This window comes from Pleurodeles waltl, chromosome 11 (assembly GCF_031143425.1).
Source record: "Pleurodeles waltl isolate 20211129_DDA chromosome 11, aPleWal1.hap1.20221129, whole genome shotgun sequence".
Taxonomy (NCBI): domain Eukaryota; kingdom Metazoa; phylum Chordata; class Amphibia; order Caudata; family Salamandridae; genus Pleurodeles; species Pleurodeles waltl.
The window spans coordinates 490,739,272-490,764,314 of NC_090450.1; the positions used below are offsets into that span (position 1 = coordinate 490,739,272).

A 25,043-nucleotide genomic window follows, 5' to 3' on the forward strand; every position below is an offset into this window, starting at 1 on the left:
TGGAGGTTAGTGGCTTGTTGCTAGGTGTAGGTACCTACCTGCCCTTACCAATAACCCATTTTCCAACAAAGTCATTTTCTGGAAGTGGAGACCCACCTTGCCTTAATGAGATGCAAGGTAGGCGTTCCCGTGCAAAAAATGACTCCATGGCCTTAACGCCATATTTAGGGGCATATTTGTACTTTGCGGTATATTTATACTCTGTTTGGACCGAATTAGTGTCATTTTTTTTAATTCTAATTCGGTGCAAAATTAACTCCATATTTATACTTTGGTGCTAGACCCGTATAGCACCAAGGTCCTGATTTATACTTTTTTTGCGCTGCATTAACGTCATTTTTCGACGCAAAAGTGGTGCAAACTTACAAAATATTGGCCCTTATTTATACTTTTTGCTGAAAAACTGCACTAACTCAGTTTTGCACCAAAACGTTTAGCACCGGCTTGCACAATTTCTGTTCACCAGCCGGGCACCATATTTATGGAAAGGGGCAAGCCGGTGCAAAGGGTAGGCTAGAGTAAAAAAAAAAAAAATTACTTTAGTCGGGTGGGGTTGGCAGTATAGAAGAAGAGGGGTTAGCACCAAAAAATGACTTTAGGCAGGTTAGAGTAAACAAAAAATGACTCTAACCAGATTAGCGTCATTTTATGGTGCTAAACCTACCATGCCACAAGACTCCTGCTTTAGAAAAGGCAGGAGTCACGCCCACCACCCCAATGGCCAGCACAGAGGACAAGGGCCCCCTGGGCATTGTCATTGCACCCTGTACCATGTATGGGGGCCCATTTCAGGGCCCCATATGGCACTTGCAAAAATAAAATGCAATCTTACCAGGTACTTACCTGGGACATGGTCCCCCATCCTCCGCAGTCCCTCTGGTGTGGGTGCCCCTGGGGACTGGGGAGGGCACCTGTGGGTTTATTCCATGGTGTTCCACCATGGAAATAGGGCCACAGTTCCCTAACGCCTGCCCTGACCCAGGCTTTAAAAAATGGGGCAAAGCAAGCTTTGCCCTATTTTTTTATGCTTCCTCCCTCCCTTGCACCAGTTTTGCGTGGGAGTATAAATATGGAGTTAAGGCCAAAGAGTCATTTTTTGCACGGGAACGCCTACCTTGCATCTCATTAAGGCAAAGTAGGTTTCCACTTCCAAAAAATGACTTTAACTCCATAAATTTGGCGCTAAACGGGTCTAGCACTATAGTATAAATATGGAGTTAGTTTTGCACTGAATTAGAGTTAAAAAAAAGTTAAGCTAATTCAGTGCAAACAGAGTATAAATATGCCCCTTAGTATCAAAAAATGACGCTAATCTAGTTAAAGTCATTTATTTTGACTCTAACCTATTTTTTTACGCTAGCCTACCCTTTGCACCGGCTTGCACCATTCCATAAATATGGTGCCCAGCTGGTGCTAAAAAATGGTGCAAGCCGGTGCAAAACTTTTTGGTGCAAAACTGCGTTAGTGTAGTTTTGCACCAAAAAGTATAAATATGGCCCTGTATTCATAGACACCAACATCGTGGTATCCATCACCTCTTCGGATGAGGGTCATGTGCCGGTGCAGTCCTTTACATCAGCCATCAATATACAAAATGGGTAGCCCAGGCACAGCATAGCATCTGTGATGGGGATCCAAGTCCTTGGGGCGTAGTCCGCTGCGTTTTGAGCATGTTGCAGCTCAGCGGGGTCATTTGCTGCCTGCCCCGGTACTGAATCCAAGTTGCAAGAGTTTTTCACAGTTAATGTACCATTGGTGGCCTCCCCGAAGGTTACTTGGCTGCTGGTTTCAGAGGAGAACATCTGCTGTTCTGGGTGTGACTATGGGGAGATCCTGCTCAGAGTTTGATAGGTCCGATGAGTCAGACTGGTTTGTTCCGCTACTCAGGGCGTCAGTGTTCTCTTCCCTGTCCATTGTGCACACCTGCCAAAGGCCACTACATCGGCCAGCACCTGGAGTCAGGCCTGTTGCGCTTCCTCAGCTGTGGGGGGGCTCCCCCGCACTGCTCCCTTCCTTTGTGTAGTGCGTTTCGGGTGTGGTGTTTACCAAGTCTGAGTGTCCTGTGAGTCCTGCAGTAGCTGCGTTTGGATCCACATCCACACTTCCTGAGCGGTTTTGAACAAGAGGGTAAGTCCTTGGGATTGAACCCTCAGCCGGGCATGGTAGATCATTGCGTAAGTTACTTCAAATTTTCTCAGTTTTTGCTTCACTGCTAGGAAAGTGTTCCGGTGGGTTTGAATTTCTCTGGAATAGTCTGGGAAGCTCATGATCCTGGTATTGTTGAACATGATATTACCTTTCTTCCGAGCTTGTGCCAGGATTGTATCCCTGTCCTTATAATGCAGGAGGCATGCTATTATCCCTCTAGGCGGAGCCCCTGGTAGAGGCAGTCGCGGAAGGACTTGATGCGCTCTCTCGACGCGAAAAAGGCTGACAGCCCAGTTGGTGCTATTTCATCTTTGAGCCATGCTTCAAGGAAGGCGATCATGTCCTGGCCCTCTGCTTTTTCGGGTATCCCCAGTATCCGTATATTGTTTTGCCTGGACCTGTTCCCCGCATCATCTTCTTTCTGTTCTAAGACTCTGACCTTGTTCTCCAGTTCCGTTAGTTGTGCCTGCGCTCCAGTCATGGCGGCTGGGATATTCGCTACTTCTCTCTCTGCCGTTGCAACCCTCTCAGCCAAACGGCGGTGATCATCCTTTAGTAGCCCAAATTCGGCACCCAGTGTGTCAATCTTCGTTACCAGTGCCTCGGGGGAAGGCATTATTGCTTGAAATAAGTCACCTAAGGTAGGGCTCCCTATTGGTATTGGGGATACGTCTTGTTGTTCTAGGGCGCCAGGTCTTGCCATTAGTACATCACGATCTACTCCTGCTTCTCATTTTTTGCTGGCCTTCTCCATGCTAAGGTACGTTAGGTTTAGCTGACGTCACTGTTTCAGATCCCTGCCCAAGACATTGCGAGCACTCCTCTTACAATGTTATGGTGGGCATTCCCAGATGGCTCCCATGTCTTTATGCTTGGGTTATTTTCTTCACATCGCCGCAGTGCCAGTTGGGCTGATCAGGGCTACACCTTCTCCCCTCTCCAGTCTTCAATTCCGTGGCACGGATGATCGAGGTGCACAAGGTGCCCGGTACTCAGTGCCCCAGCGCTCCCCCTGTCTGGGGGCCCTCTGTTTATTGGCAGGACCCTTGCCGGTGAGCCCCCTCCCAGAGAGGCCCACTCGTTAGGTCTGGGAATGTCCATTGCATGGTTCCCCCAGCGCTTTACTCCAGTGTCCAGTTCATTTCTTGGAGTCAAGCGGGATGCCTGAGAAATGAGGATGCGACTTCTAATAGGGGGGCATCCATGTCGTGGTTCTCTGTCCTCCCAGTACCTCTTGACCTCCCGTTCCTCCCGTTTCTTTGCATAGGAAATTCCACCCAGGGCAACAGGGGCCCTTACCTCTGTTCTTGGTCTGGCCTGCCATTCTTGGCGACACAGCCCAAACTGGTCTCGGTCTGGTTTCTAGGGCCCAGTACTTCTCTGTTAGCCACCAGCCCCAGTGGGGACCAGCCAGTCTGTCAGGCCATCCTGGTTCTCTGCGCCTGATGTACCGTCATCGCTCCTCTTGCTGGGCCGCTCCCGATGCGAAACCGCCGCTTCGGGCCGCTGTGTTAGTGCGAGTGGTCCCACAGTGTTCGTTGGCTGACCAGCGCCTGCTTCAGGTTCTGGCACCAGCCCACTGGTTCAGGGGGAGGTGGGAAGAACAAGGGGGGGGAGCAGGCAGAGGGCCTCCTGGTGATCGGCCCCCAGGAGGGTGCAGGCCCGATCCAGTTATGGCACCGCCAAGGCCCGGGTCGCCTTGTCCACCTCCTACGGCCAGTTCTCTCCGCAGCCGGCTCTCTGCCCCTCATGCATACAGCGATATCGCTGAGGTGGCAGGGCCCAGCCAGTGCGCTGCGGCTGGGGTCTCCCTGTCTCCCAGAGCCGGAGGCCTCTCACCTCCGTGTTGGGCTGGCCACGCCTTTCTGCAGGCCCCGGGCCGCACTCCCCTGCCAACCGCTGTGCTGGCAGCCCCAAAGTGTCCCCAACCGACCCCCGGTTGGGGACACTTGATAGCACTGGGGTTGATGCGTTGTGTGCCGCTGCCGCCTGTTACAGGATGAGCAAGGCCGACGAACGGGCCGCAGTGGATCAGCGTTTACAGAGAGTCTGCTATTGTCGCCATCTTGGCCACGCCACCCTTTGTGGTACTTTTATAAACCTCACAATCCCTCCTGTTCATCCCTAGTGTAGGAAAACCAATCTTCAGGGAATACAATGCTCAAGACTGTACTTCTGGTCCAGCTGGAGTGATGCTCAGCAACAAATATGCACCTTGGACGGGTTGGAGGGGTATGACTGACTGGATACTCAAACAGACTGGGTTTTTCCTGATAGTAGGGGGGGTATACAGAGTTATGCATCGGCCAATGCTGATGTGACTGTTAACGTCGTCGAGCCAGTTAAGGTCTTAACCTGGAATAAAAGCAGGTGATCAAGATCCGATTAAGCTAGTGGTCAAGTATTATGTGATTTGCCTACAAGAAACATGAGAGATTGAGCCAAGTTATTTAGACAGGCTCTGTACATACCACTCTCCAGCCCTACCTTCAAATTCAAGCAGAGCCAAATGTGGCCTACTCACGATGATTGCAAACACTTTTTTCAGGGTGATGATTAAGTTCTATAATGATTCCCCCTATTTCAATTGTCTGTTGTCTTGTGTGTGATGTTGCTAGGGATTGAGACCTGCTAATTGTTAAATATTATAATGACTGTTTTGACAGAAATGCCTCACGGATGGTGGCAGCACTTGAGGCAGCCATACGTTCTACTGGAAACGATCATCCCAGGGCCCTGAAGCTTCTCTGGGTGGGTGAGTTTAATGCCTATCATTTTTTAAAGGTTAGAAAACTGGCCTGTGGGCTAATAGATAATGATGAGGACACCTTGGTACATTTGAACACAATGATTTTGCAAACGCCCTTAACAGTCTTTTGGTGAAACTTAACCTTGTTATGGTGAACAAGGGGATGGATCCAGGAAGGGGCTGTGCACCCACCTGTAGGCATGCTTATGGCAAATCCACAATTGACCAATCAGCATCAGAGGCATTAGGTATTTTAATAAATTATTTTGAGGTTGTATTTTTGGGTTTTAGAGACCATTCCAAATTGTCCTGCAGGATGAAGCTGGAGGGGATGAGCAAGTCTTGGCCCAGGGTGGGATTTAAACCTGTTTTAGTGAGAAATAATGGTTTCACCATTATATGGGAAAAAGGTGGATAAAGCTAATTTCCTTCCTTGTATTCTTAACCGTAGCCAGGCAGAGGTCCTTGTATGCCTGGACATGGAAGTGGTCCTATCACAAGTTATACCGCCCTTCCTGGGTATCATGGCTAACATAAAGCAGGCTCTGTCACATGAATTCACGCCTATGAATTCACACTCCTGGGGATGGTTTGATTCAACATGCACAAAAGCCCTGGCAAAGTTTCACCTGGCCTTGCGCACCGACCTGAAAAATAGGGATCCCATCAAAAGTCGTGTGCAGCTTATACCGATGGACGAGTTGCCAGGATAAAGGGGTTGAAGGAGAGGGCCTGGGAAGCTCTTTGAATAGATACCGTGGATAAGGACAGTTGTGTTTTTTGGAAGGTGTTAAATTCCCCCTACTTCAGGGAAGCCACTGAATCAAGGTGGATAGAACATTTCTCAATAATACACCTGAGTAGTACCGGACACACAGAAGCCCCCACCTCAACTGAGCAAGGTGAGGACATCACCCCTCTAGCTTTTGGCTTAGTGGAGGTGCAGAGGGCATTGGGTGAATGTAGCAGTGGTAGGGCACCTGGCCCTGATGGGGTACCAGTTGATGTTTTATAGATTGTCAGGCCCTGTGGGCTCCACCGCTTGTGAATGTTTTTAATGCCAATGCAAGGGTTTGTCCTCCTGCTACGTGGCAAAAGTCAATTATTAGTGTTCCAATTTACAAAAGGGGGATACGTTGCATCTTAAGAATCACAAACCCATATCTCTACATGACTCCACTGCCAAAGTAATGGTTTGTATTTTGCTGCACAGATTAGAGGACTGGGCAGCGGCTAATAATATTCCAGCAGATACCCAGTATGGCTTCAAGAAGGGGTTAGGTACCATCGATCAACGCCTAAACTTGAGTATGCTATTAGGCAAGTATGACGTCAATAAGAAAGGTTCAATTTTCCTGCCATTTATGGACTTAACAGCTTCATTTGATTGCGTTTCACACTTTAAACGTTGGGCTCTTATGTCTGAGACGGGAACTGAGGGGCCATTATTACCTTTACTAGGCAACTGTAATCTGAGGTGAGTACCTGAGTGAGTTACGGTAGGGAGGGTAAATGCACACAGTTGTTTAAGATCAAAAGGGGGGGTAGCCAAGGGTGCATTATTGCCCCTTTTTCTTTTCTTTGTACACCAAAAGAGTCGAACCAGCTTTTGTGAGGAGAGCCAGAAACATTCCATGCATTGGTACACGTCCCCTCCAATACTTCTCTAGGCAGATGGTGCAGTGCTCTTGGCGAGGACTGGGGGGCTCTGCAAGGTCTAATTGAGGATTATTCTTAACACAGAAGGGAGAGGAGAAGGTCAAGCTGCTGTGAGCCCTCCAAAGACATACAACTATCACAAATCAGTGTTGCAGCTATAGGTAGAATAAAAGTTACTGTATTCCTACCACAAAACAAGCGGATATTAATCCAACTTGGATGTATACAGAATTCCTGTACAGGTGCAAGGGAAAGGGAAGATCATTCTTATGGAGGAGGAAACCTCACACGCATAATAGTGTCATGCTTCATCATTGGCAACTCCTATGATAAAGGATTATGCCATGTTTAAGCCGGAGCTAGACTTACAGGTCAACAAGAGTAAACCTTCACCATGAATTTCGAAAGAAGACTAAAGAAGCGCTCTGTGTTTTTTATTTAACAAGCTTAAGGAGGGTGATGGTTTGACCTTTTCATAGCTGGGTATCTTTGACGCTAAATATTTGTGGAAGCCGGCAGGGTCAAACACAGTGGCTATGCTAGAAAAGGCAATCTTGGCCTTTCTAAGCTTCACAAAAAAATAGGTGTGAAACCAGTGCGTGACCATCTATTCACCAAATCTATGTCAAAAGCCACTTCTGGGGAAGGTACATGGGAATGGTTGACACCCAAGAGCTACAGCTACTCGAGAAAGCTTTCATTTAAAGACTTTTGACAGTCCCATGTAGCTGCCTTAACGTTGTGTGTTCTGGCAAGCTCGGAATCCCCTACATCACGAACAAAATCAAGTTAGCCCTGCTTTTGCTCTGGCACTTAATTTGGACATAAGAAACTGCAATGTTAAACTGACAGGCGCATGAGGATTGTCTGACATTACACGCAGCTCTCAACATACCCTTGATCTCATATGTTAAATTGATCCTGGAGTTAATCATGTTTACTGATTTATTTACATCACCACATTCAAGTTTGGACTGTAGTAAGACAAAGTTAAAGCAGAAACGTCTAACAAATGCTGCAGTAATAAGATTTGAGTCCAATAAAAATAAAGTTGCAGTAACCTCCTATCATTCAATCTTTTCTTACGTAGGCCTGCAACCGTATTTGCCTACTATTCAGAACCAGCAGCATCGGTATGTCTTACTAGATTCCATCCTAATTACTTACCTCTAATGGTAGGTTAACCTCAAAAGAGTCACTCTCTGAGGGAGTTGGTCCCTGTCAGTGTGATGGGACATCTAGCCCATCTAACTTGCATATTGTGTTATTATGCCCGTTCTATGAGGTCCCCAGAAAAACCCTTATTGTCCCACTTTTTAAAAGTTATTGTTTTAGACAGTGCAGTCCTGCTCTTCAGTTTCTGCAACAACTTGATGGTTCTTTGGTCTGTCATACTATGGCTCTCTTCATATGGCAGTGCTTAAAGCTAGGAAGATGTGCTTTGCTATGATGGGAGCCTAGCAGGGACGGCACTGTAACTGAACTTTAAAGTATGGCTCTATATGGAATGTTTAGCAGTTTATCTTTAAGCTTCTTCTTTTATTGTGGAATTTAGATTGGGGCAGTATTTTAGTGCACTGCATCTAAAACTTAATGAATTGCCTAGCATGTGTATAAAGCTTTTTGACCTGTGGTATAATGTTAGGTGCAATGTCCTGGTACCACTGAGCTTCCTTTTAAATACGCATGTTTAGTACTTTATTAGAATTTCTGTTCCTCACTGTGGCTCGTAAAAGCCTATAGATGTAATATTCCACAAGGTTGAATGATGGCATTTTATCATTTGGATCCTCAGAGGGTGGGTTGGTTTCACTAAAGCTTTTAGTGAAATATTATTTGCTTTAAATGTATTTTACGGAAATGGGGCATTTTATGACTTGGAATTTTAAAGTGTGGTGTTGGTTCAAATTAAGTTCTTAGTGGAAAATTGCTGTTTCATTGTATTTTAAGGGGATGGGTCAACTAAAGTCTTGAATGTATTTTAATGTGTGTTCTGCTTTATTTGTACTTGTATGCTATGGAAGAGAAGAAAATAAAGTTTATTGACTGACTGACTAGTAATGCATCATAATATTAAGCCTTCCCAAGTGAGGCGTAAAGAGGAGAAATATATTTTCAAAATACAGTCAAATAACAAATGAGTGATATTATATTTCACTCCTAGCCCAAATGGACAGCAACCCTTATTATAACAAACTCTATTTATGAGAGGGGCATTCTCCAAATAGAGTCTATGCCAATGCGAATCTGTAAAATGTGGTTTCTCATCCTCTTACATGGAACTGTAGTAAGGCAAGAAAATGTTCTTTCATCTCCCAAATTATCAGTCAAATGCTTAACAGATTTTTTAGTCAGCAGATAGAACCGATCTAGCAATAAACTTGCTGATTTATGTAGCAAAGCTTTTTTCTTCTCCATTTTCGTTTGTTTGTCAAAATCAAAAAACATCAAAACCTTGCTGGGAATTCGAAGCAAACTTGGGGCCATATTTATGAAGCCCTAGCGCCACCTTGAGCCACATTAGCGTCATATTTCGTTACGCTAATGTGGTAGTAGGGAGGCAATAACTCTGCACCATATTTACAGTGGTGAAATGCATGCATTGCGCCACTTTGTAACCCCTTGCGCCACATTATGTCTGCGCCAGGCATAATGTATGCAAGGGAGGCATTCTGGTGTTAAGGGGGGCCATAAAATTGGTGCAAAGGAAACTATGACATTCCTTTGCGACATTTTTATCTGCATTTTTAACGCCTGCTCTTTGCAGGCGTTAAAAAGAGGCTCCTATTATATTCAATGGGCCTCTGGGTGCTTTGCAGGATTAGCGTCAACATTTTTTATGCTAGCCCTGCAAAGCACCGGGCTACTGTCAAACATTTTGACGCTAGTCCCCCTAACTACCGCCATGGTGCACCATATTGTAAATACGGTGCACACATGGTGGTGTTAGGCGGTGCTAAGCGGCGCAAGAAAAGTGGTGCTGCACTAGGTGCAGCTGCACTTTTCATAAATATGCCCCTTAGTCTGAATGAGACTGAACATTCCTTGCAAATAAAGCAGAACATTTTGAGTTGTCCTCAGGAAAATAAGAGCATCATTGCACTGGTTTTAGCTAATAAGTTCCACAAGGCCAAGCCTAGTTTGAGTCATAAAGCTTGGATTGTTGCATTCTGAGGTATACAAAAAAACTTCTTAAGACCCTTTCCAGACTATCCCACACCATCCCAGAAAACCTGGTTATCAAGACATAGCAACTTGCCTGCAAACATTGTGATGAGTTTGCCTTGAATCCATTTTTATTAAGGGTCAGCTGATAACCCACCATATAGCATATAGAGCATAAAACGTTTTTAGGACATTTGTGGTTGACATTAAACGGGATTTCAAGATGTCCATTGCAGAATTTCTGTGAAGTGATGTTCTAAGTATATATCTTCACCTGCTCCAAAGAGACGTTGTTAAAAAATGATGCACATTTCCTGTGACTTCCTGATAAGATTAAGGTTTTAGTCTTATCTCTATTGATCATACGATTATTATTCTCACAGTGTGCATGGAGGCCATTATGTTTTTGCTGCAGGGTGACATGAGTGTAATCCATGAAGAGAAGGTCCTCAGCATGCATAATTGAAGGAGCATGATGACCTTCAATTTTAGGGGACATAGATTTAAACAACACAAGGTTAATATGTAGATCAGAAATCCACGGACTAAAAGGTAGTTAGATCACAGCCCTGTCGAAGCCCATTTTTGATGCTGTTGTATCAGACAGAACACCAATTCCATTTAAGTCCACCTGCACCCAGTTTTACGAATGGAGCTTTTGGATCATACGCAGATGATCAAGAAGGATTTTAAAATTCTTTAATATGTTCCATAGTGTTGTATGGCTGGCCAGATCGAAAGTGGCCCAAAATTTGACAAGGCACCAATAAAATATGCCAAATGTGCTTACTGACTGACCCGCCACCATCTATAGGGCCAAGCAGTGATCCACTATCGAAGGTTTTACCTAAAGCCTCCCTCTCTGGATAATACCTGCTCCAAAAGCCCAATTTCCAATGTGTAATAAAATGGTTTTGGCATATATCTTTTAAGTTGTGTCTAACAAATAAATAAAATGATAGATGGTGGGTTCAGATCTATTGTTTTTCTTGTGAGTTTGGTTTTATCATGGCACCTCGCCAAGAGTCCGACATAAGGCCTGTTATAGTCACCCATTTGAAGAAGGGGCTAAGAAGAAAGATCCACCATAAAGAATTGACCTTAAATGATGTGGCCTGAAAAAAGTCAGAGCTGCCAGCATGGGAAGGTTTTATTTTTCTTATTAAGTCAGCAACAACTGCCACCTCCTGGGTGTTTCTAAGCTGGGCAGGGCCGGATTTAGGGAAGTGTGACTAGTGAGCCGCAGTGGGTGCTGACCTGGAAAGGGGGTGCTAACCTCGAGGGGGGATCTGTGTTGAGCACTGACTTAAAAAACACCTGCTGCAGAGTTCCTTGTGCAACCAGCCTTTCAGGCAACATGTCAAGATAACTCTTGTGATTAATGCTCCTGTTAGAGAGAGAGAGAGAGAGAGATATGGGAGTTTTGCCTAGTGTCAGTTTTGACTCTCCATAACGTAGCGCAGAGGACTAGTACGCCTGCTGCCAAGAAGAACACGTACTGTGTAGATCACAGATCTGTATTTTATGCGGATAGCTGAGAGGATTACTGCTTTTGAAATAGTTTCTTTTCGTTACAGCAATTCATATGATAAAACACTGATATAGAACTGTGACTGTCACGATCTATCATCAAACAGCTGCATGCAAGCTGCATAAAAAAGGTTAGGACATTATGGGGGTAATTTTGACCTTGGCGGTCTTTTGACAAGACCGCCGAGGGACCGCCGTGCTGAAGACCGCCAGTGGTGGCGGTTTTCCGCTCGCCGTATTATGACTGCTGGCAGCCCTCCGTCCTTTTTCGGACGGAGAGCCGCCAGCCGCCATACTGGCGGGTGGCCGGGAAGTGGAGGTTGCTCCACCTCCACCGTCATGTCAACAGAACACCGCCCACTGAATCACGTTCTGTGATTCGGCGTGGTGGTGTTCTGTTGACGGTGTGGTGGCGGCGGAGCAGCCCCCATGGATCCCGTCCCCTCCCGGAGGATCAACAGACCAGGTAAGTTGATCGTCCGTTAAGGGAGGGGGGTGGGGGGGTGTTGTGTGCATGTATGGGGGTGTGCGTGTGTGTATGTAGAGGGGGTGTGTGAGTGCGTGTATGCATGCAGGGGTGTTGTGTGTTTGGAAATGAGTGCGTGTCTGTCTGTATGTATGTCTGTATGGATGTGTGCGTGTATGTCTGAATGTGGGTGTGTGCGTATGACTGTGTGTGTGGCTGTTGGCATGTATGTTGGTGTGTGTGCGGGTATGTGTGTTGGTGGTGCCTGTGTGCGTGTCAGATGAGAATGTGTAATGTAATGTTGGGGGTAGGGGTGGGGAGGGGGTCCTGCCACCTTTGGGGGTGGCAGGGGTGGTGGGGGGTGTAGGGGAAGGACTCAGGGTGGTGGTGGGGGAGACCCCTATCAGTGCCAGGGAAGGAATTCCCTGGCACTGATAGTGCTCACCGCCATGGATTTCATGGTGGTTCCAAACCCCATGAAATCCATGGCGGTCAGCCGGGTCATGATACCGCTGGCGGTACTGTGACGACCACCGGGCTGGAGACCCAGGTCTCCAGCCCAGCGGTCATCTCCGCCCTGGCGGTCGGATCGGAGAAGTGGCGGATGACCATGGCGGTAACCGCCATGGTCATAATTCCAAAATTTTAACCACCAGCCTGTTGGCAGTAAGACCGCCGCTTCTCCGCCGACCGCCACTCTTTCATTATCTATTCCTGATGTTGCTAAAAAGGGTTTGTTTGGATAGATATACATTCTTATTAGTAAAGCTAGTCTTTACCAGTGCTTTCAGACAAATGAAATGTATGAGAGAGTACAACTTTGGAGCGATTTGGGGCACTTGCGCTTGGTGGTAGTGAGGGAATCTGAGGAGGAAGTCATGGGGCGCCAAAAATGATTGTCACACTGTGCGCCACAGCGCTAAAGCCAGCCCTGAAGCTGGGAGAGAGAGGCCTTTTCCAGTTTAGATGCAGCTGCTGCTAAGTAAGATGAATATCTATATAAATCAGCATAAAATCTACCCACCGGAATTCCCAGACCTGGGCCTCAAGATTGCTCTGGGAAATAGCTTGGTTTCCTTATATTCCAATGGTTCTTCTGCGTTTATTCTGTAGTAGGAGGATTCAATACTTCTTTTTTTCTGTAGGTGCCCCTTCCTGCACAAAAGCAATCCTGCCTGCAACGGAGGGACCCTTGCACCATAGTCAAAGGTTCCTGCTTTTGCACCAGCTCAAGGAAAGCAGAAGAATGTGCTGCATCACATTAAATACTTTCAGTCAGCGCATAGCAGCAAGGTGTTTACTGCGCTGTGTGAAATGAGGCTAGATCTGCCCCATAGTCTCTGATACTTCTCGCCTATACAGGGTGTTCAATGTCTTCGTATGTAGTGAAATTAAATGAATTACATTCATGCTACAACTGTCTCTGAATAATTGTGGTGGATGTTTTTTGAGCAGTCGTTTTACGCTTACGAGTGTGCACAGAGTTTTGGTGTGATGTTGTGCTGAATTTCACCAAGGAGTTTTATGCCTGTGTACACAGTGCTCAGCTATGTATGTTGGATATGCGTAGGTGCCTGTATAAAAGGCGCGATAACCTGCCTCATTGTCAGGGACCTTGCGCAGGACTGGCTTGCAGGAAAATAAAAATAATAGAAAGGCAAAAGTAAAAAAACAATTATTAAGAGCAACAATAAAATAATAACTCAAAATGGACTATTCCCTTTAGTAAGAAATGCCCTTAAATGCTTGTAGGGAGTTCACCCGCTTAGCATCATGAAGTAGCGCTAAGGGCGGGTATACGAAAAAGCTATGGTGAAATTTGTGCGCAGAGCTTAATTCGGATTCTCCTGCGGCTCGTAGATTCCTGAGCTAAGCCGTTATTTTCCTTCGGGCCAATTCACAGCCCCCTTTGAAACTCTTTTGGTCCCTTCGCTTAAAGTCAGCTTTGTGATTTAAACCGTGTGTTAAAGTACAAATAGATTTCTGCCTTCAAATGATTTCCAGCAGTGTGATAAATATACACACTGCAATATGTATCAACTACTGAGTGAGATTATTGTAAGAAGAAAGGAATTGAAAGAGCCAGTCATCCCTGCAATAGTTTCAGGCCTAGTAAATAGGCATGGTGCTCACGGCGCTTCTCTGGTAGCATACATTCTGATACTAACACTCAACTGTGAGACATTATCACAGCAGAGTAGATATGTCACTGTCTTAACTCAGTTGAGTAGCCATGTCACAATCAGAGTGTAGCAATTATTTTCGTAATTTTGTGCCGCTCTTGTGCATTTCCACATATAATACTGACGTTATTGGGCACCGTGCGTATACAGCTACTGTTACGTTACTGAATACAATTTACAGCTGCTTGCAGGCTGCAACATTGAAACCCGACATTCATCTGTATTTCATTTCACAAACATAACGAAAGTTGCATTATCTAAAAAAGAGAATGATCCGATTTTCGAGGACTCATGCTGATACTACTGAAGACTAAACTTACATTGATGATGGCGTCGGTCTGTATATATTCCATGTCAGAGTCCTTCAGCCCAAGCTCTTTGCCGCCTCTTTGCGTGGTGCTGATGATTCCTGTTGTGACTGTGTTCTGCAAGGAGAAGGGGCTTCCCAGAGCTACCACAAATTCACCAGGCCGCAGGTCTGATGATCTCCCCAGGAGTAATACTGGAAGCGGTGCCTGCGTAGGAAGAATTAGATGGGTTTTAATCTTGAAACATCAGCTCATATTTTAAAATTTTTAAATATATATACTTAAAGTCTGTTAGAGCAAATGTAATTGCTTCCAAATTTTTAGCAAACTGAGATGTAAACTGTACTTCAAAAAAACATATACGTTCGGTACGTGCAGAAAAGCAAATAACAGCAAAGGACAGGAATTGCCACTCAAAGGCCCTACTGGGAATGATGGGACTAGAAAAGTGTGGCAAAGATGTAACAAAAGTAAGAGAGTAGATCAGACTAGAGGTTACATTAAATAACTGCAGGGAAATGTGTGCAGGTCCTCCATCGTGGTATTGTATATGAGGCGAGCATTTGGTCTTGTCGAGGTGCATTCACAAATGAGAAGCTCCAGTGCAAGGATACGAATTCAGGCCCATGTTCATGCAGTTGTCAAAATTTAGCGCTAGCTAATGTCATTCTCTAGAGTCACCTGTGCACCATATTTATAAAATTTAAATGACGCACAATGGTGCTAAGGAATGGCTAGCATCATGAAAAATGGCACTAGCCGTGGCTGGACAGCAGTAGAAAAAATGGCGCTAGGCAGATTAGTGGCAAAATATCAGCCGCTAGTCAGACTAGCGTCAATTTTTCACGCACAAGTAGCCAAAAAATGACCCCTGTCTGAGTACAGACAGGAGTCATTACCACATCCCCAATGCCCACCACTGGGGATCAGTGTCCCTAGGACAACCCCAACATATCCAGTGCCAGCCAGGGGGCCACATGTAAGTGGCTCCCAGTGGCACATAATAATAAAACATATATACTTAACTTACCTAGGATGGGCTTCCTCGACCTGTAGTGTCCCAGTCGTGTGGGTGGGGGTGATGCTGGGGGTTGGGGTGGGACACCATGTGGAATCGATGGTGTTTTCCTAAGGAAATGTGCCTAACTGCACTTTAACGCCTGGACTAACCAGGCGTTAAATTTTGACGCTAATCGTCCTTAGTGTAATTTTTTGGGTCTCCTTTTTAGGTGTGCATGGTTTTAGTGTAGGGGGTTAAAAATGGCGCTAGGGGGCTAGCAGCATTATTAAAAAGTGACGGCCTGCCTTGCATCTCCTTGTCTCAATGAGATGCAAGGTGTATTAGTGCTCCCTAAAAATGGCACTAACTCTGATATTTTGACACTAGATGGGTCTTGCATCAAATTATAAATATGAAGTTAGATTTGCACTGCTTTAATGTACAAAAATGATGCTAAGGCAGCACAAACATTTGCACTTTTAAATAATCACCTTGCTGAACTATGACAAACACTTTCACTGGCGGCAGTCTGCCTTCTAGTAAACACTAGCGATAGACTGCCGTGTAGGTGCAATCTTCCAATCTGAGGAGCGTAAAAAATAATGGTGGGTTAAATACACATGATTGTGTGGTGCGTAACACACAGAGCTACAGCAGGCAGCGCCTGACCAGGCGTATTTTTCTTGATAATGTAATGCACCCTAAACGGATAATACCTCTTTTTTGTGAATTGTGGGCTGTAGAAAAGTAATCCATGCTTGATGACGTTAACATATAAAAATTTGGCCTGTCAATATCTGGCTACCTGACCCTGAAAGAGACCTCGAAGTGAGCATCAGAAACCGTCAGGCGGTGATGTCCTGAAGAACTAGTGAAAATGTTTAAAATATTGAAATAAATGTTAAAGGGGTGCTGCAGATTGGCAGGGCCAAGAATCTGATTGCTAAAAACGCAACAAAAATAAAGATGCTCCATCACTGTGGGCATGCTGGAGATTTTCCTACAGCCAAGTGTTTCATCACGGAGTGGCAACAATTATGGGCAGTTGTAACCCTTTGCCTGCTCTTCTGACGTATATGTCATGAGATGGTGTTTCCAGGATGCACTTATCGTATACACACAGTGTCTCCTCCCGCTTGTCATCATTTCAATTTTGTTTTGCCCTGTGAATGGGACAATCTTCTGGTGGTAGTGTGGGGTGTTTGGAGGGAGTGTGACAGTTCACAATCCTTCTGGGCACCTGCAAATGTCCGAATGAAGTGGCTCATAACTTTTTGCACAGAACGCTGATCCTCAAAATATTAAACCACTATGTTCAATAGACTCTCTTTGTGGAATGCATGTAGTTGTGGTATTTGGTCTTCAGGCATGCGACTCAGGGCAGGTTCACCGAGGGACCGAAGTGAGACTTAATAATTATCCTTTGGTTTGAGGCTTGCGCGTTCCCATGATGCCTATTCTCTACTATGGGATGGGCGACCTATTGACCAATTGACGGTGACAAATAGTCCTCGTTCAGTAAGTGACTTCCCAGCACTTATTACTGCTTATATAATTAGGAGAAGTAGTTGTTACGGTCCTGATGAAGCACCAAGGGATCCTTTTTTGACTATAGAGGCGCGATACATGTTGACCAGATTGTGTTAGGACTAGGTACACTACCTTTTTCCTTTCCATGGAGTACAGTGGGACATTATTCCCCACATTTACTCCCCCTGTTTCTTTTTTAATCTTGGCCTGATCCTTTCCCTGAGTTATTAAATCATGATTGTTAGAAATGGGGTTTTTGGTTGGCAGTCAGGTTACCTCCTGTCCAAGCAAAAGCCCTCACTCTAGTCAGGGTAAGTCACACACTATCCAAGATTATCCTGTGCCCACCCTCTGGTAGCTTGGCACGAGCCGTCAGGCTTAACTTAGAAGGCAATGTGTAAAGTATTTGTGCAATAAATCATACAATACCACCATATAGCACCACAAAAATACACCACACAGTGTTTAGAAAAATATATAATATTTATCAGGATAATTGTAGATCAAAAAGAATAAAGTTGCAATGGAAAATTGTAGAAATATCACAGGGAAGTGATATAGAGTGTCTTAAGTCTTTAGAATGCAATACAGTGTCTTTCAAGCACAAAGTACCTGGTTTCTGGTGGAAAATCTCCTCAGAGGGCCACAGGAGAAGAGATGCGTGGAAAAAGGGGTGTGTGCGTCGATTTCTCCTCAGCACACACAGACTTGCGTCGGTCTTTTCCACGCGGGGAAGTCGGGCGTCGTTTTCCGGCGCGCAGACAGTCTCTTTTTGTGGATCGCGGGGATTACCAGATGTCCCGGGTCTGTGCGTGGATTCTCCTGCTTGTTTTCCGGCTGCGCGTCGTTCTGCGGGGCTGCGCGTCGAAGTTTCGATCTCACGGTAGGCGTCGCGTCGATTTCTCCTTGGAAGTCGGGCGGCGTTGTCCTTGCGAGGCCGTGCGTCGAAAGTTTGGTCTCACGGCAGGCGTCGCGTCGATTTCTCCTTGGAAGTCGGGCGGCGTTGTCCTTGCGAGGCCGTGCGTCAAAGTTTCGCACTCACGGTGGGCGTCGCGTCGATTTCTCCTGGAAAGTCGAGCGGCTTTGTCCTTGCGAGGTTGTGCGTCGAAGTCTCGATCGCCCCGAGGGCGTCGCGTCGATCAGCGTCGGTGTGCGGCGTTTTTCTCGCCGCGAAACAAGCTGTGCGTCGAAATTTTCGGCGCACGGAGCGTCCAAGTGAAAGGAAGAAGTCTTTTTGGTCCTGAGACTTCAAGGAACAGGAGGCAAGCTCTATCCAAGCCCTTGGAGAGCACTTTCACAGCCAGACAAGAGTTCAGCAAGGCAGCAGGGCAACAGCAAGACAGCAGTCCTTTGTAGAAAGCAGACAGGTGAGTCCTTTGAGCAGCCAGGCAGTTCTTCTTGGCAGGATGTAGTTTCTGGTTCCGGTTTCTTCTCCAGCAAGTGTCTGATGAGGTAGGGCAGAGGCCCTGTTTTATACCCAAATGTGCCTTTGAAGTGGGGGAGACTTCAAAGAGTGGCTAAGAAGTGCACCAGGTCCCCTTTCAGTTCAATCCTGTCTGCCAGGGTCCCAGTAGGGGGTGTGGCAGTCCTTTGTGTGAGGGCAGGCCCTCCACCCTCCCAGCCCAGGAAGACCCATTCAAAATGCAGATGTATGCAAGTGAGGCTGAGTACCCTGTGTTTGGGGTGTGTCTGAGTGAATGCACAAGGAGCTGTCAACTAAACCTAGCCAGACGTGGATTGTAAGGCACAGAAGGATTTAAGTGCAAAGAAATGCTCACTTTCTAAAAGTGGCATTTCTAGAATAGTAATATTAAATCCGACTTCACCAGTCAGTAGGATTTTGTATTACCATTCTGGCCATACTAAATATGACCTCCCTGCTCCTTTCAGATCAGCAGCTGCCACTTCAACAGTGTATGAGGGCAGCCCCAATGTTAGCCTATGAAGGGAGCAGGTCTCCCAGTAGTGCAAAAACGAATTTAGGAGTTTTACACTACCAGGACATATAACTACACAGGTACATGTCCTGTCTTTTACCTACACAGCACCCTGCTCTAGGGGATACCCAGGGCACACATTAAGGGTGACTTATATGCAGAAAAAGGGGAGTTCTAGGCTTGGCAAGTACTTTTAAATGCCAAGTCGAGGTGGCAGTGAAACTGCACACACAGGCCTAGCAATGGTAGGCCTGAGACAAGGAAAAGGGGCTACTTAAGTGGGTGGCACAATCCGTGCTGCAGGTCCACTAGTAGCATTTAATCTATATGCCCTAGGCACCTGGAGTGCACATGACTGGGGACTTATAAGTAGATTAAATAGTTCAATCAGGTATGATCCAAAGTTACCATGTTTACAGAGAGAGAGCATATACACTTTATCACTGGTTAGCAGTGGTAAAGTGTGCAGAGTCTAAAAACCAGCAAAAACAGTATCCAAAAGAGGAGGGAGGCAGGCAAAAAGTTAGGGGTGACTACCCTAAGGCTGTCAGGTCTAACATGTGTCCCCCCCAGCTGAAAGTGGGGAGAGCTACCCGACCTCCTGGGAGCTCTCATCGCTAAGGCGGAAGTACCTGGAGAGACCATCAGCATTGGCGTGGTCAACCCCTGGGCGATGTTCCACCGTAAAGTCCATCCCCTGTAGGGAAATGGACCACCTCAGAAGTTTTGGATTCTCACCCCTCATCTGCATGAGCCATCTGAGGGGCCTGTGGTCTGTCTGAACTAGGAAGTGAGTCCCAAACAGGTAGGGCCTCAGCTTCTTCAGTGCCCAGACCACAGCAAAAGCTTCTCTTTCAATAGCACTCCACCTCTGTTCCGGTGGTAATAGCCTTCTGCTAATAAAGACTACCGGTTGATCTTGGCCCTCCTCATTTAGCTGTGCTAGGACTGCCCCTATGCCATGCTCTGAAGCGTCTGTCTGCACGATAAATTCCTGGGAGTAGTCAGGGGCCTTGAGCACGGGGGCCGTGCACATGGCTTCCTTTAGGGCGTCAAAGGCTTTCTGACAAGCCTCTGTCCAATTCACCAACCTAGGTTGCTTCTTGGACGTGAGTTCTGTCAAGGGGGACACAATGGTACCATAGCCCTTGACAAACCTGCGGTAGTATCCGGTGAGGCCTAAAAAGGCTCTCACCTCAGTCTGGGTTCGAGGTGGTTGCCAGGCCTTGATAGTTTCGATCTTGGCCTGGAGTGGCTGCACCTTGCCACCACCTACTAGGTGTCCCAAGTACACCACGGAACCCTGCCCAATCTGGCACTTACTAGCCTTGATGGTCAGGCCTGCCTGTTGCAGGGCCTGAAGCACCTCCTTGAGGTGGAGCAGGTGTTCCTCCCAGCTGGAACTGTAGACAGCTATGTCATCCAGGTAGGCTGCACAGAAGGCATCCTTGCCAGCCAGGACCCCGTTAACCAACCGTTGGAAGGTAGCGGGGGCATTTTTCAATCCAAACGGCATCACCCGGAACTGGTAATGGCCGTCAGGGGTGGAAAAGGCGGACCTTTCCTTAGCCCCCTCAGTCAGGGCGATCTGCCAGTACCCTGAAGTAAGATCAAACGTACTCAGGAACTTGGCAGCGCCTAGCCTGTCCACGAGCTCATCAGCTCGGGGGATTGGGTGAGCATCAGTCCGTGTGACTGAGTTGAGACCCCGGTAGTCCACGCAGAACCGAAGTTCTGGCTTCGCGCCTGGGGCAGTAGCCTTGGGGACCAACACCACTGGGCTGGCCCAGGGACTACTGGACTTCTCAATAACCCCTAGCGTCAACATCTTGGAGACCTCCTCCTTGATGCTGGCCTTCACCTTATCTGACAACCTGTAAATTTTGTTCTTCACAGGGAGACTGTCACCGGTGTCAATATCATGAACACAGAGGTGGGTCAGTCCCGGAGTAAGGGAGAAGAGGGGGGAGAACTGCTCCAACAGCTCATAGCAGTCTCCTTTCTGGTTTAGAGTCAGGGAGTCAGACAGAATGACCCCGCTTACGGACCCATCACCTTCTTGGGCAGAGAGGAGGTCCGGGAGAGGTTCACTCTCCTCTTCCATTCCTTCATCTGTGACCAGAAGCATGTTGATCTCCGACCTCTCAAAATGAGCTTTTAGTCGGTTCACGTAGAGCACCCTTAGGGGGTTCCTAGGGGTTTGGAGGTCCACTAGGTAAGTGGCCTCCCCTTTCCGCTCCTTTATTTCAAATGGGCCAGACCAGCGGTCCTGGAGAGCTCTGGGCTCTACTGGCTCCATTACCCACACTTTGTCTCCAGGTTGAAACTCTACCAGAGTGGCCTTCTGGTCATACCATTGTTTCATCACCTCTTGACTGGCCTCCAGGTTACTTTGGGCCTCTTTCCAGAAGCGGGTCATCTGATTGCGGAGGGCCAACATGTAGCTGACCACGTCCTGAGGGGGTGTCTTTGGAGCGTTCTCCAATCCCTCCTTGACAATGCTTAAGGGTCCCCTGACGGGGTACCCATAGAGAAGCTCAAAGGGACTGAACCCTACCCCCCTCTGGGGGACCTCTCTGTAAGCAAAGAGAAGGCATGGTAAGAGGACGTCCCATTTACGCCTCATGGCCTCAGGGAGGCCACCAATCATGCCTTTCAGGGTCTTGTTGAATCTCTCCACAAGCCCATTAGACTGGGGGTGATAGGGTGTGGTGAACTTGTAGGTTACACCACACGCATCCCACAGATGCTTCATGTACGCGGACATGAAGTTAGTGCCTCTGTCAGACACTATCTCCTTGGGGAATCCCACACGGGTAAATATCCCCATCAGGGTTCTGGCTACCACCGATGCAGTTACGGTCCTCAGAGGGATTGCCTCTGGGTACCGGGTGGCATGGTCCACCAAAACCAGGATAAACCTGTTGCCTAAGGCAGTTTTGGGGTCCAAGGGGCCAACAATGTCGACGCCCACCCTTTCAAAGGGGGTGCCAACGACAGGAAGTGGAATCAGGGGGGTTTTAACCCTCTTTCCTGCTTTACCACTAGCCTGGCAGGTAGGACAAGCCCTGCAGAATTTGTCTGAGTGTGTCCTCATTTTGGGCCAGTGAAAGTGGGTGACAAGCCTGTTGAAGGTCTTGTCTTGTCCCAAATGTCCTGCCAGGGGAATGTCGTGAGCCAGACCCAGTAGGAAGGCTCGGTAACATTGGGGGACCACCAGCACACGTGCTGCCCCAAAGACCGGAACCCTAGGCTCACTGTAGAGGAGATCATTCTCCCAATATAGGTGGTGATTGCCAGAGGCGTCACCTGCTGCCTGGTTTAAGGCTTGTTTCCTCAACCCTTCTAGAGTGGGACACTCTTTCTGCGCCTTGCAGAATTCCTCCCTGGTGGGTCCACCCTCAACTTGCCAGCCAGCAAGCTCCGGTAAGTCACCTAGGGTGGCAATGTCTTCCCCAGTTGGCTCGGGAGTCTCCTCCTCAGGAGCCCCGTCAGCCACTGTGGGAACTTCTGGGGCCGGTTTCCCGCGCCCCTCGTCCCTCCTCTTGGCAGCTCCCTGGGCCATCGTTCCAGGCTCCAGATGCCCTTGACTTCCCTCTCGGTCAGCCATGGACCGGGTGGTCATGCAGACCCACTCAGGTAACCCTAACATCTCCAGGTGAGATCTGAGCTCTACTTCTTTCCAAGCAGTATGCTCTAGATCATTGCCTAACAGACAATCTACAGGCATGGCAGGACTCACAGCTACTTTCAGAGTACCAGAGACCCCCCCCACTCAAAGGGAACCCGAGCCACCGGTAGGTGACTCTCGCGATTGTCAGCGACTATGACCTGGTGGAATGTATTAGGGATTATCTGCTCTGTGGACACCAGCTGACTCTTGATAGTAGTCATACTGGCTCCTGTGTCACGCAGAGCCTCCACCTTCTGCCCATCAATGAGGACCCACTGCCGGTACTTGGAAGTATTTTTAGGCATGTGGACCTTGGACATCATTTCTCCTTCTCCCAGGGACACTAGGGAAATCTCTACCTGCTCCCCAAAGCTAGTGGGGTCCATCTCCCCCCGAGTGCTACACTAGTCAACCCAGGTGCCTGTCCGGTAGTGGACGGTGCCCTCTTGGGGCACTGTGGATCGCCTTTGTAGTGACCATATTGGTAACACTCCATGCATTTGGGGCTAGATTTTCCTGACCTGTCAAATGTCCCTGGTTTCTTCCCAAATTTGGAAAAGGAAGGGTTGCCACCCCCTCCCTGGGAATTCTTTTGGGGGCCTTTAGAGAGTTCCTTATCTGTAAGTTTATCTCCCCCCTCTTTCTTCTGTTGGGAACCCTGACCACCTTTGTGGGAGTCCCCCCCAGGTACCTTTTTGGACACTCTGGTGCTAACCCAGAGGTCCGCCTCCTCAGCAAGCTTCCTGGGATCAGTCAGCTTACTATCCACTAGGTGCTGGCGCAAATCGGTATAAGTAACATTAAGCATATGCTCTCTCAGGATCAAGTCATATAAACCTTTATAATCTGCTACTTTGTTGCCCCGCACCCATCCATTCAGTGCCTTACTAGAGAAATCAAAGAAATCTACCCATGTTTGTGTGGTTTGTTTGGTGCTGTCCCTGAACCTCTGACGGTATCCCTCAGGGGTCAGCCCAAACTTGGCAAGTAAAGTGGCTTTCTGGAGTGGGTATGTGTTTTGATCCGGTGGATCCAATGTGAGAAGTGTGTCCCTCCCCAATGGCGGCACATAACCCCACATAGCTACCCCCCATTGCCCTTCAGGAACCTCATGAGCCCTTAGTGCAACTTCATAAGCAGCTAACCATTTATCTATGTCATCTCCCACCACAAAACTGGGCACCACATTTTTGGGTATACGAACCTTCTTTTCTCCAGCAGGTCCTGTCTGTATGCTGCCACCATTATTGCTGGATTCAGACTGTCTTGCCTTGATCTCCAGCTCCTTGAGACTCAGTTCATGAGCCAACAATAGTTTCTTTTCAGCCAACGCTCTTTCAGCTTCCACTTGTTTGGCTGCTCTTTCAGCTTCTGCTTGTTTGGCTGTTCTTTCAGCTTCAATCTGTTTGGCTGCTCTTTCAGCCTCAGCTTGTTTGGCTTCTCTTTCTGCCCTCCTCTCCTCCTGTTGTGCCTCAATTTTCAGTTTTGCCATTTGCAATTGGAACTCCCTTTCCTCTCTCCTTTCCTCTGCGGTCAGGCTTTGCATGGAGACACTGCTCCCTGGTCTGGAAGGGTGCACAATTGCAGTGGTAACACCATCCATAGATAGTGAAAATCCTTCTGAGGGGCCATTTTCTGGCTCCTCTTCCTCATCATCCTCTAAATGGGCTTCTGCCCAGGCCCTCAGCGCCACTTGAAAGTCCTCCTTTCTGGAGGCCCCTTGGGTGGGTACCCTTAATGCCCTGCAGAATCCTCTTAGTTGTTTGACCGTGTATGTATCCAACTGGACTAGGTCAAAGTCCCCTGTCTGAGACCCAGTCAGAGACATGTTGAGTGAGGATTTAGTTTTAGAAAATTGTCAGGAAAAAACGGATTTTCAAAAAGAGATAAAAACCAAGTTGACCTTCAACTGTGGGTATGTAGTGAAATACTTAGCTACTGTATGTCACTGCACAAATACAAGTCCTATCCTCACCGCTGATCACCAATGTTAGAAATTGGGTTTTTGGTTGGCAGTCAGGTTACCTCCTGTCCAAGCAAAAGCCCTCACTCTAGTCAGGGTAAGTCACACACTATCCAAGATTATCCTGTGCCCACCCTCTGGTAGCTTGGCACGAGCCGTCAGGCTTAACTTAGAAGGCAATGTGTAAAGTATTTGTGCAATAAATCATACAATACCACCATATAGCACCACAAAAATACACCACACAGTGTTTAGAAAAATATATAATATTTATCAGGATAATTGTAGATCAAAAAGAATAAAGTTGCAATGGAAAATTGTAGAAATATCACAGGGAAGTGATATAGAGTGTCTTAAGTCTTTAGAATGCAATACAGTGTCTTTCAAGCACAAAGTACCTGGTTTCTGGTGGAAAATCTCCTCAGAGGGCCACAGGAGAAGAGATGCGTGGAAAAAGGGGTGTGTGCGTCGATTTCTCCTCAGCACACACAGACTTGCGTCGGTCTTTTCCACGCGGGGAAGTCGGGCGTCGTTTTCCGGCGCGCAGACAGTCTCTTTTTGTGGATCGCGGGGATTACCAGATGTCCCGGGTCTGTGCGTGGATTCTCCTGCTTGTTTTCCGGCTGCGCGTCGTTCTGCGGGGCTGCGCGTCGAAGTTTCGATCTCACGGTAGGCGTCGCGTCGATTTCTCCTTGGAAGTCGGGCGGCGTTGTCCTTGCGAGGCCGTGCGTC

General features: G+C 47.4%; 1 protein-coding gene across 1 annotated transcript in view; it reads right to left on the reverse strand.

Annotated features, from left to right (window-relative positions):
* LOC138265810 (serine protease HTRA1-like) overlaps positions 1–25,043 on the reverse strand; it is a 579,494-nt gene that overhangs the window by 110,122 nt on the left and 444,329 nt on the right. Inside the window, exon 4 of the mRNA XM_069213870.1 lies at positions 14,221–14,415. Coding sequence (XP_069069971.1) covers positions 14,221–14,415 — 195 coding nt within the window. The remainder of the gene's footprint in view (positions 1–14,220; positions 14,416–25,043) is intronic.